Source organism: Anopheles aquasalis, chromosome 2, assembly GCF_943734665.1.
Source record: "Anopheles aquasalis chromosome 2, idAnoAquaMG_Q_19, whole genome shotgun sequence".
NCBI classification, from domain to species: domain Eukaryota; kingdom Metazoa; phylum Arthropoda; class Insecta; order Diptera; family Culicidae; genus Anopheles; species Anopheles aquasalis.
In genome coordinates, this window is record NC_064877.1 from 26,385,148 (window position 1) to 26,400,000 (window position 14,853).

The window sequence follows — 14,853 nt, forward strand, 5'->3', positions numbered from 1 at the left end:
AATAACTGACAGCTGTTTACGTTCATCACCAACCAGCGTGCGTTTGATTCCGGAAAAGTTCAATGGTTTTATCAGGCATATTATGTACTTTTGCCTGTTTAAATGATACATTTCCTAATTTTAGATCAAACGAGCAGTTCCTTGAAGTCGAACTTGCATTTTTTTACTTCGCAAATCGAATACAGCGTCTCCAACGCAACCAAACAAAGGTAATCGTCGCGAGCGATTTTGTTCGGGATGACTTCACCTGTTTCCTATAGATACTTTGAATAAACTAACGAATATTAAACCAAGCGTTATTCGTTGCGTAATTTAGCTGCGTCGGAACCTGACAGGCAACTCCCATAGTGGTTGCTTGTTTGTCAATCGTTTGCACATATTTTCTTGCTGTGCTGAGTTTTCTCGCTTCTCACCTTCTTCCGTGGCCCGTGACCTACCACCAGGAAAAAGAGTAGAAAAAGTGTGGTTCCCTAACTCGATTCTCCCAAAATTGTCGCCCTCTAATCGCTGCCCCGAACGCCGTGTGCTTTTCGCCAAATCGGGTGCTATCGGAAATCACGGGGAATCGACCGAAACTCCGGTGTACGCGGAAGAAACGCGAGGGCAAAAGTTGGGGCTACGCACGGCGGAGCAGGTTCAATCTCAGTGTTGGGGTTCGAGAGCTGCGGTAATCGAGCGCGACGTGGAACTGTGCACTTTGGGTGGGTGGGCAAGGTGCGTGCGTGCGTGACGTGATTCAGAACACCGCACGTTCCGTGGTGTCGGTCTCCGGAACAAACCACAACATTCCAGCGGTCAAAGGACGGCGCCAGATTTCAGTTCCGGCGGGTGGTGGCGTGTGTTTTGTTGCGTTGTTTTGATTGCCCGCGCCTCTCCTTCCCTGCAGCGAATTGAAATCCAACCAGATCTCCCCGCACACCGACCAGAAAGTCACAGCTACTACGTTGACCGTGAACGAGCGATTAAGCAATCATGGATAAATTCATCAGCATGTGGAAAGTGCGAGAACTCGCCGATAAGGTGTAAGTAATAAAGCAACATCGCTAACGCTAACCCATCTTCAAACCTCAGTGGCGCACGCCGGGGGTCCGGTGAGAGTGGAAAAGGGTTGGCCAACTCGCTGCTGGAGTGTTGCAACGGGTTGCGCCAACTCGCATGTCAACGAAAAGATAAGGATTCTGGCACCCACACTCTCGATTAGGGTGGAGCCACCAGCGATGCTTTCGTTGAATGGTTTTTATCAAACCGAAGGAGGCCCGAAAGAGACCTTTGGTTTCTTTTCTTCCACGTCGTCGTTGTTGCGTCGTTGTGCGATTAGCGTAAAAACAGCAAACAAATTAAAACACACTTAAGCATCGAAGAGGGCTGTCGTGCTGGCAAGAAGGAAGGTACGTCCTAGTCAGCCGGTACACGCTTATTATGGACGAACGGACAAAGTAGGCCGGCCTGTTGATACTGGCGACTGCTGGTTTCGTCGTCAACCCGTTGTGCGTGTCGAGTTAGCGATCTTCGTTCGAACGACCGTCTGATCCCCGGGCTATACACCGCGGTGGCCGTGAGCACGAACGTGAACGTTGAAAGTGAACGAAAAAGATAGAATGAAGGTTACGCGTCGTGGCGAAACAAGCCTAGACACTACGGCGAGTTTCGAGGAAAATATTCGCGACCGCGCCTCAGCGGTGAAGAATTCAAGAAACACCGAAACCAACCCTAAAGAATGTCACTAAAGTTGCCACCCTGCCACCTAGATGAGTCAGATCGTACAGGTTACCCCATCATGTCGTCATGTTCGACGATCTTGGTTGATCGGTTTCAAGGTCGCCTTCGGTGAATGATGTGGAATGTCTAGGAATTCCTCGCCCTCGGTGCCGTAGGAAATGGAAGCGCAAAGGGGAAGGGTTGTGTTTCACAAAGAAGCAGAATAAGCCCCGGTGTAGGGGCTGGTGGCCGTAATGGGGTCAATTTTTGGTGCACCTAATTTCTTTTTCCATTTGTTTCCTAGCCAACCGCCAATCGAGCGCATACGATGGCAATGCAACACACTGTAGGGCAATGAGGACAGTGGCCTACTTTGGCTAGTGACTTCTTTGTAAGCATTTCTTCGTTTTCTTTTAGAACTTCCTATGGGTATCCATCCGACTTTAGGTCGGATTGTTCTTTCTGTCGCGTTCGGTCGATCGCTTAAGATCATTCGCCCCAAAGCGTGTACCATGCTGTTGAGGGCAGAACCGACCGAGAACCGTTGAGCATTATGGTGGTACGCGGTTTTCAACAGAGACTGCCGCGTGTGGGTTGTTTGCTGCCACATTTGCCACATGCACTGCGGCAGCCTAATGTTCTGTTGTCGGCTTCGTTGCCGTCGCCGCCTATAGCCGTTACCGGATGCCGGAACTCGTTTGCTGCTGGTGGTCGGTTTCTTACAATGCTGCCTCTCCATCTCCGCAGACGTGCAGAGCGTGGTGAGAGCTGGTGCGATGCGGTACGTTGAATTATTAAGCGACATCCCCAACGTAAACGCCACGAGCAAAGCTCGAGTCGAGTCGACGTGCCTCAAGACCAATTGGGGGGGCGGCGAGAGGAAAGTGGAGACGCGTTTCGCGTCAGAAGCGATTGTAGTCGCTGGATTTGCGAATGAATTTTTCATCCGTTGGAAAATTAGAAGAGAACCACGGTTTTTGGTTGCGTTATGCCCCCACCCGGGTTTTAGGTGGTCGCACAGCGCACACCTTGAACTCCCTTTGTGCTGCCACACGTAGCGCTGGGTAGCGGCCAATGTGGTCGCCTGCTCCAAAAAAGCGAACGAAAGGTGTTGTCGCGTCGTGCCGTTTGCGGTGCGGCCCAAGGTGATCGTGCCCAAAAATGGTAACCAGGGAGTTTGCCCGTTCACACGCATCACATCGCATCGCATCGCATGACCCCCCGGACAAGGGACTGCTGCGAAGAGGAGTATCTCACATACGGATCTAGAGGTTGAGGGTCGTCAGCACAATCCAGGGAGGCGGTGCTAATGGCCTCGAAACGAGTGCGACTACAGGTGTGGCTCATTCGTATGCAAAATTCATTTGTTCTTCAACGGGCACTCGATCGAAACGATGCTGCAGAACTTTCGCTTTTTTGCGCGGAATTGCGGTTTGTGGATTGGGCGGTGGATTGATTTAATCATACAGCTAGAAGCCGCCCGGAGTACTTCTTTACAACCAACTTCTTTGCCTTGCTAATCATCTAATTGCATTCGTTTGTTTCCCTTTTTCCGCAGCACGAACGTGGTGATGAACTACACAGAGATCGAGGGAAAGGTACGGGAAGCAACTAACGATGAGCCGTGGGGACCGACGGGGCCGCTGATGCAGGAACTAGCGCACGCCACCTTCACCTACGAACACTTCCCGGAGGTGATGTCGATGCTGTGGAAGCGCATGCTGCAGGATAACAAGACGAACTGGCGCCGAACGTACAAAAGTTTGCTTCTGCTCAACTACCTTGTCCGCAATGGGTCGGAGCGCGTTGTGACGTCCTCGCGGGAACACATCTACGATCTGCGCTCGCTCGAGAACTACACGTTCGTCGACGAGAACGGCAAGGATCAGGGCATTAACGTGCGGCACAAGGTGCGCGAGTTGATTGACTTCATCCAGGATGACGATCGGTTGCGCGAGGAGCGGAAAAAGGCCAAAAAGAACAAGGACAAGTACATTGGCATGAGCTCGGAAGCGATGGGTGGGTTGCGATACGGTGGCAGCGGCGGCGGTGGAGGAGGAGGTGGTGGCTCCGAGTACGGCGGTTACCGGGACAGCTACGAACGGCGTAGTGAGGATCGATGTAAGTGTCCGGCTTTTCAGCTAACCTGTTTGTCTCCTTTGGCTAACAAAGGTTCCGTTTAATTCTTATTCCATAGATAATGAATCACGAGGAGGTGGTGGTGATCATCACGAGTACGACTATCAGTATGAAGGTGAGCGAGAGGATTCGGACAATGAATCGAACGGACCGTACGATCGCTCCGCGAACCGCTATCAGGACCGAGAGCCCGGTTCGAAAAGTCCTGCCACTCGCCAATCGTCCAGCCTGTCGATCGGATCGACGGGTGGCAGTGGTGGTGAGCGCAAGATAAACCTCAACATTAAACCGGTCACTACGGGGGGTAGCAGTAGTAGTAGCAGCGTGGTGACGAGCGCTCCCCGTGCGGCCGCCTCGAAGCCGACGAAAAAGATCGATCTTGGTGCGGCGAGTGGTTTCGCAAAAACGGCTGCTGCTGCAGCTACCTCGTCCGGCACAACGAAAGACTTCGGTATCCACTCACCGACCCACCGCAATACGCACGCGGAGGAAATTGTTGGTGCCGGTAACCAGCAGGAGGTGCTGGAAGATCTGTTCAAGACGTGCCCGACCAAGAGCACGTCGGCCTCGGCGTCGCTCGTCGGTAACAACGACGAGGACGATGACTTCAATCCTCGTGCCACGGAAGAGTTCGGTGACTTTGAGTCTGCCTTCGGTGGTGGTGGTGGCTCGAGCAAGGCTCCGGCAACATCGGCGAGCAAGGAGGGAGATGAATTTGCCGATTTTGCTGCGTTCGGCGGATCGGCTCCATCGGGTGGTACCGGTGCTGCACCAGCGGCCACCGCAGATTTGCTGTTTGGTCTGGGTGGCGTCGCTCCGACCGCGACGACGGCAATGCCAGCCATGGCGAGTAGCGGTTCCGTCGATATACTTTCCGACCTCAGTGGCCTATCGCTCGGTGGAGGCAGCAGCACGAATGGTAAGTTGTGTTTCATACGCTACGTCTCTCAGTAAGTCTTTCAGGACAGCGAGTGTTTACTCGTGTGTTCCTTAAAAAGAAGGGACATTATTAGTAGCGCGCAAGGTTGGAAGGAAGGTTGGCGCTCGCTTGTTTGGGTTTCATTTGCCATTTTCCGCATGCTGGTGATCTCTTGATCTCGATCGAAGCGCGTACAAACACACACCTGTATTAGTTTCCGACGCGATTCGCCTCCACGCCTGCATCACACTTCCGTCCCGTTGTTGTTTGTTCCTTGCTTGCCTATTCCTCCTGCGTCTGCTTCGTATTCGTCCGACTCCTCCAAACTCCCTCCCACAATGCATTCCACTCCGCGGAGGCGTTAGGCAACTGCGCGGCGAGTGTCACAGACGGACAACGGACAAGAAGAACGCTACGGACCGATGGTGCAACTGTTTTGTTTTGCTCTTTCAGCACCACAACAACACACTGGCAGCAGAAAGGCTGAGCTGGGCACCGATAGCCACCAACAGCAGCTGCTGCAACGTCGGTACAAGGAGCTGCAGAATCAGCTGAACGAAATGAAACCGACCAATGCGGTCGGCAGTGGCCCCAGAGTGCCCGTTATCACGTGCGAAGAGGATCGACGGCAGGTGAATGAGAAGTTGGCTCAGCTGCTCCACTGCTTACCAGGACCGGTACAACCATCCGAGCTACTCGCGTGCTCGCTCGACGAAGGCATGTCCGTCGATTGGAACAAATTTACCGATGAGGCCCTGCCCGGTTTGCTGGATGATTTGCTTCACCTTATGGACGATCTGGATGAACCGTTGCTAGACCGATTGGTACTAGTCGATGCGAACGCATCGTTTCCACTGGAAACCATCAAGATGCTTACGAAAGCGGCCACTGTCACACAGAATGGAACAAGTCACAACCGAGCCCTGAAGCTACTGATCCGACTACTAACAGATGAGTCTGTACTACCGGCGGCGTTCATTTATGAATCTCAAAGTTCCATGGCAACCGAATCCGGTACATCACAGCACTCACTTGTGCAGCTACTCGCTGCCATTCCGAGTCGGATTGCAAACGCACTGAGGGAACGATTACCGGTTGAGCTGCACCCTCGGGAATATGGACGAATTCTGTTACGACAATTCATTCGAACGATTGCAATGATCGGCGAGCTGGTACGGTTCTACGGGCCGGAAACTGTACTTGCTCCCACCGGTCCCATTGCCCCAGCATTCCTCTCATCGCTTTTAAGCAAATTCGTAATCGATTTCAACCACGATCGTCAATCGCCGGCCTTAAAGGCGTCGCTGATCCTGCTTCTTCGTAGTAGTACCGGTTGCTTAGGCGACCACTCGGACAAGGAGGCATCGATGGCACACTTTAACCGTTGCATAGTAACCGGTCTAAGCGCAGCGGCCGTTGAAATCGTTGCTTTCATAGCGCTCCGGGAGCGTATCGATCTGCTGCCAGTGTTCCGCGATACCGCTTCTCCGATGCGGTTGCCCGTTAACTGGTCGTACGTCTTACTGCAAAAGATTCCACTCTCCAACTACTACACAAGCGAAGTAATTATCGAAGAACTGGTGCATTTGTTAGCACGGCTTTCAAATAAAGCACAAACAAAGGACGGTACGTTGACAATGCTGGAGCAGCTTATGCAGCAGCTACTAGTGGTATGGTCAAACCGAAGCTCCATCCAGCGCACCAGTTTCGAACAGCACCTCTACGTTACGAAATTATTCCTGCTTTCCGTGGCATACTGTTGCACGGGTCAGCGATTGGCGGCCCAGCAAAGGGAAGCCTGTCGTCGCCTACTGTTCAATGGCTTCCAGGTACATCTCGAGTCGCCGATGAAGCAGATGCGCTGTACCGGCATGATCACGGCCGAGGTGATCGAGGGTCAGTTTAATGCTGGCGATACGACAATGGGACGGTTGCAGTTCGAGTACGATGATTTTGATGTGGCAACGAAGGCATTGGTAGAGCAGCTGCGAGCATTCGGTGATCGTTGCCGTGCAACGGATGATGCTATCGAGGCAGAAACACCAGAACGGATCGATTGGGCAGCAGAATTGTTGCTTGAAGCCGTTGAGAAAGAAGAACCGGAACGAATGCAAGCGACCTTCAGCACTCAAAAACCTACCACAAATCCCCAACAGGACAGTGATGATGATGATGATGAAGACGAAGCAGTGCGGAACCAGAAACAGGATCAGGCTGTTCCCGTGGAACAGCTCGACTCGGACGATGATGACGATCTACCGGCGTACGATATGTCAAACGATACCAAGCTCGATGTGGAAAGGCATCGTCCCAGATATTTGCTCGATCTACGTGACGCGCTGATGGACACGGAAGCCACTAACCCACAACCGGAGCGATTCGAAATGGCCATTGAAGCAGCACCGGACCTGATAGCTCAACAGCTACCGAACACCGCTGATGCAAAGCTAGCGCTGGAGCTGCTTCAACTGTTTCTCGTCCTCGAATGTCGCACCCATATTCCCACGTTCAACGAGCGGAAGTTTGCTGCGTTAGTTGCGATTGGTGTAGCCTTCCCGGAGCAGACGGCCACCTATCTCTGTAGTGAGTTTCACGCCGAAGTAGGCCGCCATAACGTGAACCGTCGAATCTTCATTCTCGATGTACTGGCCGAAACGGCCAAGGTATTGTCCAACTTTCGACCATCTCCCGTGGCAGTTCCGGGTGACAATACACCACCTGGCCCACTCCAGCCACCCCAGAACCAGAAGCTGTTGCTCATGTTCCGTGATGAAGCCGAACAGCGCACGAAGCGCGAGGAAACGGAACGTGTACTTCGAGAGCGGCTGGAACGCAAAACAAGACGTTTCGGTATCCGAAAGCAGCAACAACAAAAGTCGACAGGGCGCGAACTCGTGAACCGATACGCCGACGTGGCCGGTTACTTCTTCTTCCCACTGCTCCAAGGATTCGATGGGAATCGGTTTATCTTCACGGCGGGGCTCAAGTTCCCGTACGACGCCGAGAATCTGCTGCTCGTCAACTTCCTCCAGACGCTGTCCGTGCTGATGGTGTGTGCCGAGAACTGTCCAATCGCACCGCGCATGGTACGCGAGGTGCTTTCACTAGCCAGTCTCCTCCGGTACAGTGAAGAACCGCGCGTTCGCCTGGCAGTACTGCAGCTACTGGCGGCCATCTTTCTCGCGATGAAGCCTGCGGGCTCTCTGCTAAGGCAACAGTTTGAACGGGAATTGCTGGAGTTACGCGAATGGTTGGAACAGGATTGCATCCAGATGGACGTGTTGCGCCGGGGAGAGACGAACGAGGAATGCCGGGAGCTTGGCCGCCATGTTCTCACCATGTGCTACGATGCGTTAACGACGACAGAAACGGAGGACCAGCTGTAGGAAGGACTGTCCAGCAAAAAAATGTGAAGCACACGTTCCCCTGCATGCTCATAACAGTATTGATAAGGCATTAAAATGGAATGAACGAAATGGAAACCGAAAAAAAATGTGCCAATCCGCCTCTCTTTGATTGCTCTTGGCTCCGATGCGCTGAAGAATGATGGTCCGTTGGCCCCGCTACTAGCGCGCATTTCGAAGATTAGGTTAGAATTGCTTTATTACTGTGAAACTGCACTACTCGCGTTGGGAAGGTCCCGAACTCCCCGAGCCTAGGGAATCCGCGACTTTCGTATGGTGTCACGATTACCGATCTGTGAAGAGGGAGAGGGTTCCTACGTAATGCAGGGGGCTGCTGCTGGTTCTTCTGATGCTGCTGCTGCTGCTGCTGCTGCTGCTGCTGTCGTCTTTAACGAACCATCTCGCCACACTTGAAGCACTTACAGTCGACCGGTTCCTTGAGGCGGATTTCCATGGTGGCCGACTCGTGATCGGTCATCCGCACACCGTCCGGATCGTAGCAGTGTGTCAGCTGAAGCTGCCGTTCGCGCAGGAACGACTCTCGGCAACAGTAGCACTCCTTCAGGAAACCGGTCGCCGTAATGACGGACGGTTGCACCTGACTGTTGCACTTGCCTTCGCACTTGTTCACCGTCACATCACCGTTGCAAGTCCGGTACAATCGCCCGAGTTCGTCGTATTCCTCTGTTAGAAGTTAGTAAAGCGTTAGCGGCAATAGCAAGGGGCCTCACATCGCTCCGCTTCGCCTTCGCTCACCTTTGATGAGATGAATCTCTGACGGTAACGTTTCACAGGTTTCGTCCGCCTGGTTGTGCTGAGCGTAGGCCGTTAGTTGGCCGCTAAGCAGCACCACCGTCAGCAGCAATAGTACGCCAGCATGTACCATCGTCGTGACTGATGGTGCGCCTGGGCTCATAGTGTTGATTACCTCCCGGAACACACGGTAGCACAAAGGATCCTTTCGGTTGGTTGCCTGGAATGTATTAACGCGTTACGTGCACTGAGCAGACCGGGCGTGGGTGCTGGCATTTTTATATAACTCGTGTCTTTCGGGGAGGCAGCGGAACTGGCCACCAATCGATCGTCATCATTGTCGACGATGTCGCACCGAGTACATGTGTCTCCCGCGGCGCACTACAACTCTGTCCACTCTGTCGTGTGTAAGAAGGCAGGTCAGGGAAGGCCAATGTCTACTGATTCGGTGAGCAAAAGGGTGAGGTGTGTCGCTCCGTGGGGGTCCCTTGTTCTTGATAGTTCCCGGGGCGACGAATGACCTTTGGCGAGGACGACGCCAACCGTGGGGTGCGAGGACTCGAGTTCCCGTAAGATGTGCGCTGTCAAGGCACCAAGGACTGTCAAGGTTCCACAAAGGACAGACGGGAACTGCGTCGTCTATCCAATGCTAATCCGACCAATCGCTCTCTTCCATTTCCAGCTGCCCTGTTCTCATCGCTCAACCAGACCGCCAGTAGCAGCAACGGCGGCGGTGGTGGTTTGCTCCAGCCAATATCACTCCTGACCCCCAATAGCATCAACAACAACAATTCTTCGCTATTGCCCGGTGGCCCTGGATCGAATCAAAGCACCGGCACGATGCCACCGAGTACCGTCGGCACAACCTGGAAGAATGCCGGCAACATTAACATCGATCTGGACAATCTGCTCGGTAACGGTGTGAAGGGAGGCAAAGGTTCAGCCAATGCACCATCGATGAACCAGATGAAAAGCATCCACTCCAGCCCCGTCCATCAGCAGCCACAGCAGCCAATGGCGTCCCCCCTGAGCCCAATGGGGTACGGCAATTTTGCGGTCGGTGCACAAGCTCCACCGTCAGCCGCAACTACGGTGCAACCGGCCATGATGATGGGTGGTATCGGTGGTGGTTCGTTTCTGAATGGCAGCAGCAGCAACGCGCAACCATCATCCGCTGGTCCGGCATTTGGTGCGTTTAATGCGTTTCAATGATCCTACGCCTCCGCCATCGTCAGCGCCGGCGGGACGTAGGCATGTAGCATAATAACAAAACAAGCGGACCCTTTGACAGACACACAGTGGGAACCGATTTTGTTGTCTTTCAACGGAAGGGCAATTTTCGAATCCACCGGAATCATCTTTCTCCGATCCTTGCCAAACGGAACGATTGCCGATGAACCGCACATCTTCCTTCCGACCCTCCGAGGACCCCTTTCTAATATCCCTTTACCCACCACATATTCACATTGCGGCCTATGCGAGAAACAGAGAGAAAGAGAGAGAGAGAGAGAGAGAGAGAGAGAGAGAGAGAGAGAGAGAGAGAGAGAAAGAGAGATACAGATACAAGTGACCTACCCCTAACCCCTCTCCTCGTTCTCTGATGTCCCCGAGAGAGAGAGAGAGAGAGAGAGAGAGAGAGAGAGAGAGAGAGAGAGAGAGAGAGAGAGAGAGAGAGAGAGAGAGAGAGAGAGAGAGAGAGAGAGAAAGAGTACACCATTGGTGCACCAGAAGCGAATACTTTAACGAAATCGTATATATCAGTATTGCATTCTCTGCCACAGGCTGCAGTAGCCCACGGGCCGTTTTCTTTCCATTCTCTTCCATTTTAGTGCAATTGCAACCGTTTTCCCTTTTTGCAAACGAGAGGACACATTTCCATTAATTACTTTTAGAACGGCCAGACCCTGACACCACAGCAGGCAGGGGCCTTACTGTTACTCACGTTCGGAAGCGGTACGTGAGGTAGAGGTGTTATTGGCTACTGCGACTGCCGTTGCGACTGTAGCTAACGTACTGTTAATGTTAGTGTATCCTTTGGTATCATTCCTACCAGCTCCGCGCTCCGTTCATTGCGTTTGATCGGTTTGCGATTGAGGCGTGCGACCAATGCGTTCCGATGGTCGTGTCTCAGTGTAAGCGATACACGTGACTAATGCCCGAGGAGCCTTTTCTAAATTATTAAACCACAACACACCGTATGAAAACAGGGTAACACATTGGATAACAGGAGTGAGTTAAAAACGTTGTTACAAAAAAAAAACAAGAAAAAACTAAATTGCTGCCGTGGAATTCTGAGTCTTAACATTTTGACTGACGGCAGATCTGAAGTTTGCGAGGAATTGCTACGGACGGTCGAGAACGGCCGGCATTGATGCAGATTGCGTGTGATTACAGGGAGTCCGGCATCGGTGGTTTTTTTTTTTTGGGAAGAGACGAATGCGAATATGCGAGGAATATGACGCATATTTCTTGGGGCGGGGAAAAAAGAAAAAAAAAGAAGTTTGGCAGTCAGTTTTGCTATCGCTGTATATCGTGTACATAGGATTATTGGAACAGAACTGCAACATGGCGGTGTTGGTTCAAGGATGAGTTGATTCGCGCGTAACGGTACTAAGAGGGAACATGTGCTTACGTCGGTGTTCGTTTGGAGAAGTGGAATATTGAAAAGAAGAATCACGTTAGCATTGCGTGATTAAGTTATAGTTGCGTACTACGTTAGCAACACAAACAAGTCAAGGACGTGTATCCAACGTGTAAAAGTGAGAGAGAGAGAGAGGGTGCGTTACGGTAATTCTACAATTCCACAAAAAACACACACAGCACACATTAAGGGCAGTTCCGATTGCTCTTCACTTTGTCAGCATTTGTCTTACTACAATTACATTACCTTTAGCAATACACTTTTTGGGGATATTATTGGTGACTGGTGGTGGTGAATCTGAGACAAAAGGCGCGGTGTTAACCGAAGCAGGAGCAGCATTTTCGTTAGTCAATCTTTTGCATGGTGTTCGTTTTCGTCCTTTTCTTTCTAGACTATCTAGCGTATTTTCCTTCCGGCCTTTCCCATGTTGTATTTTCAAGCATTTTTCTTTGGCTCGATGCTGTGTTGTTGTCCTATATAATCAGTAAGCTTTATTTAGTTGTTTTATATTCTTTTACTTTGTTTTCGCTCATTGCATTACTTTATTAGCTTATTCTACTACTATTAGCGAGCGATGAGCATGCAGGGAGGTTATAACGGCCCACCTGCTGCTGCTGTGTAACACGAGAGTGAGTGGTGGGAGAGTAGGATAGGGTTCGACTCAATTGTTTAATCTTAGTAAAAGTATTTCTGTCCGCAAAAGCATAAACCTTTGGTAGTGCTATTGTTATCGTCCGCCCGTCACCTTCCGTTACCTTCCTTTGATGATCATTACTTAGCGGTGCAATTTAGTAGCTATCCGTGTATGCTGACTGTGCGGAGTCAACGAAAGTGTTATAGAGAGTAAAGAGGAAAAAAGAAAAGTCGGGCAAAAAAAAAACAGGAATAAAAACGCAACGACAATAAAAATAATACGAAAAAATGGGTGTGTTTAAAAGAGGAACAAAATTGTAGCAAGAGGAAGTAGAGAAACTATTGCAAAACTATAGTAAAATAAAAAAAACCCAACTTAAAACTAGTGGAGGAAGAGTACAGTAAACGAACCGAACATATCGCGAAGGAATGAGGGAAGGAGTTTCATGATTCGAGAGGGAACCGAAGGAATGAGCAGGAATCCATTTGGTCAGCTAATGTGCTGTGTCTGCACTCCATTCCATTTGGTCAGCAGGAATCCATTTGGTCAGCTAATGAGGACTGCAGAAAAAGGAGAGTAGCCAAAAGAATGAATTGTTTAAAATGTTTCTATTCTGCGAGTGATAGGTCTAGCTCGCTCTTCTTCTTCTTCTCCCCTTCTTCTTTCTAATCTTCTTCAGAAGTCTGAAACCATACAAACCCGGCGGGGTTTGTCACCGAACCTTGCTCGGGCTACTTAGAACCGTGCGTGGAAACGAATGAAAGCGGAACATATACATTCTTTACAAATATACATTATATACATCTAGACATATATACATCTAAAGAGATCTAGGCAACAATAGGCAAAAGCACAAGCAGTGGTAGTGCATCGGGTGAGTTCGGAGAACAGTACAACTCGCCATGTAAATCCAACCCCATAGGGGTGTCAATCAATGTGAGGCCCTCCGCGGCATCGCATGGCGGTGTATGTCAGTTCATTGTTCATGTATCATTTGCAGTTTTTTTCCCCCACAACATATTTCTGGACCCAACGATCCCAACGTTCCCTTCCTTTCCTGCATAATCCGTTATTTGTTGGTCCAGCACGTAGTAAGCTGGGTGGAAGAGAAATTTGTCGAACCGCGGAACGAGTGAGATGCAGAACCGTTCCTAGTTAGATTTCGGATGATGAAACGATGCGATAAGAAGTATTGGATTCTTCTTGTGTGATGTGAAAAATTGCAATTTCTACACGACGCACATCGATCGTTGTTGTGTGTAACCATTGTGTGGGGTAACGTGAGGTTGTAGTAATTGTGTGGTTCTTTAGAGCACTTTCATTCTGTTACATCCACTTCCTGATGGCGGTGCGTGAAAAAAAATACTGTGGAAATTGAGAGAAATGCAAGCGCAACACACACATTCAGTTAGAGGAGCTAGCAAATGCAAAATTCCGACGGGAGCCAAACGAGAGAGGAGGACCGCGTGAATGTAACACGACAGCAGGGAGAAACCACGACGCGTGGAAAGAATCACGTAATTAACGAAAGATGTATTTTTGTTGAAAAGAAAATTATAAAATGTATTAAAAACCCACTTCAATCGATCTTGTTTGTTTTGGAATTTTTCGTTTTCTATGTTTTTCTTATTTTTTTCTATCGGATAACAATAAGCTGCATCGCAATCTGCAGTGTTATCATTCAGTGCGACAACAGGAGTTGTGAAAATACTGCAATGATCCATTATTTAGTCCTTACGTCATTACAGAGCCGTCGATTTGTACATCATCTGCAATAGATCGAGATAACTTTACCTCTGCCCTCATTCACAGTTTTTATGGAGATCGAGTTTCGCATCGGTTCTTTCGTCAAGGAATTGATGCTAGACTAAATAATCAAACAGCAGGCGATGGATACTGATGGTTGTTCATGCATTTTTATTTCTTCTAGCACGCTACTACACGGTTCCGCACAATATGCAACGCCGTTCACGTATTACACGTGCCGGCCAAAGAGTTCGTACTGTCCATTCAAGCGCATAAGCACACGCACACGCACACACACAAACACACACGTAGCAGAACACACAGAGATACCCAATCTCCAAGTGGCAACCTGCTTAAACACAACACTTGCATCGTGACCTACTGAGACACTTGCATCGTTGATTCAAACATGGCGTCACGGGGCTCTGGGTATACTATTCTTCTTCGCCCATATACACCACCAGACCGTTTGTTACGAAAGTGGCGACCACTTCAATTCACTGACTAGTTGTGTAGTTTCTTAAACGAGTTTTCTTTTGGAATTTTGAAAAGCAGGCTGAGTAATGGGTAAATAGGGAAAGTCAGGCGGGAGTAGATTTAGCGAATACGTAAAGCGTGAAAAAAGTAATTTCATAATATCTTTTTACTGTGTACCCGAGCCGGGCATACCTAGTGGACACTCGCCGGCCTTTCGCCGAAGGATTGTAATGCATTATTTTTGCTTAGATTGTTTTTTCTTTTCTCTCAATGTTTTAGTTTTTTTTTTGGCAAACGAGTCTTGCTCTCCTCCCGTACTAACTGAGTACACTAGATTGAAATCACGTTTTCATAGCTTAACCTACGGGATCTCTTAAAAGAAACGCGACGACGACTGTTCAGCTACCACCTACTTCTCAAGATTCTTCCCTGACCTTGGGGG

The 14,853-nt window shown here is 50.1% G+C and overlaps 3 protein-coding genes across 9 annotated transcripts in view; 1 reads left to right on the top strand and 2 right to left on the bottom strand.

The window, feature by feature from the left end:
* Window positions 1–432: 432 nt before the first annotated feature.
* On the top strand, window positions 433–13,765 carry LOC126572213 (clathrin interactor 1). Its single transcript, XM_050231347.1, has 4 exons — window positions 433–1,022; window positions 3,257–3,819; window positions 3,896–4,756; window positions 9,596–13,765. The coding sequence occupies exons 1-4, from the start codon at window positions 973–975 to the stop codon at window positions 10,123–10,125; spliced, it is 2,004 nt and encodes a 667-aa protein (XP_050087304.1). The 5' UTR covers window positions 433–972; the 3' UTR covers window positions 10,126–13,765.
* On the bottom strand, window positions 8,346–9,076 carry LOC126572223 (partner of bursicon). The gene is made up of 2 exons (XM_050231366.1): window positions 8,917–9,076; window positions 8,346–8,844 (listed from the first exon to the last, which is right to left on the bottom strand). The coding sequence occupies exons 1-2, from the start codon at window positions 9,074–9,076 to the stop codon at window positions 8,549–8,551; spliced, it is 456 nt and encodes a 151-aa protein (XP_050087323.1). The 3' UTR covers window positions 8,346–8,548.
* Window positions 13,766–14,082: 317 nt separating the features above from the next.
* The window catches only part of LOC126572206 (dedicator of cytokinesis protein 3), a 62,569-nt gene continuing 61,798 nt past the window's right edge, over window positions 14,083–14,853 (bottom strand). For all 7 annotated transcript variants that reach the window (XM_050231333.1, XM_050231335.1, XM_050231331.1 and 4 more), the window contains one exon: window positions 14,083–14,853. This exon is cut by the window's right edge and continues 2,413 nt beyond it. The gene's annotated coding sequence lies outside the window, so the exon portion shown is untranslated.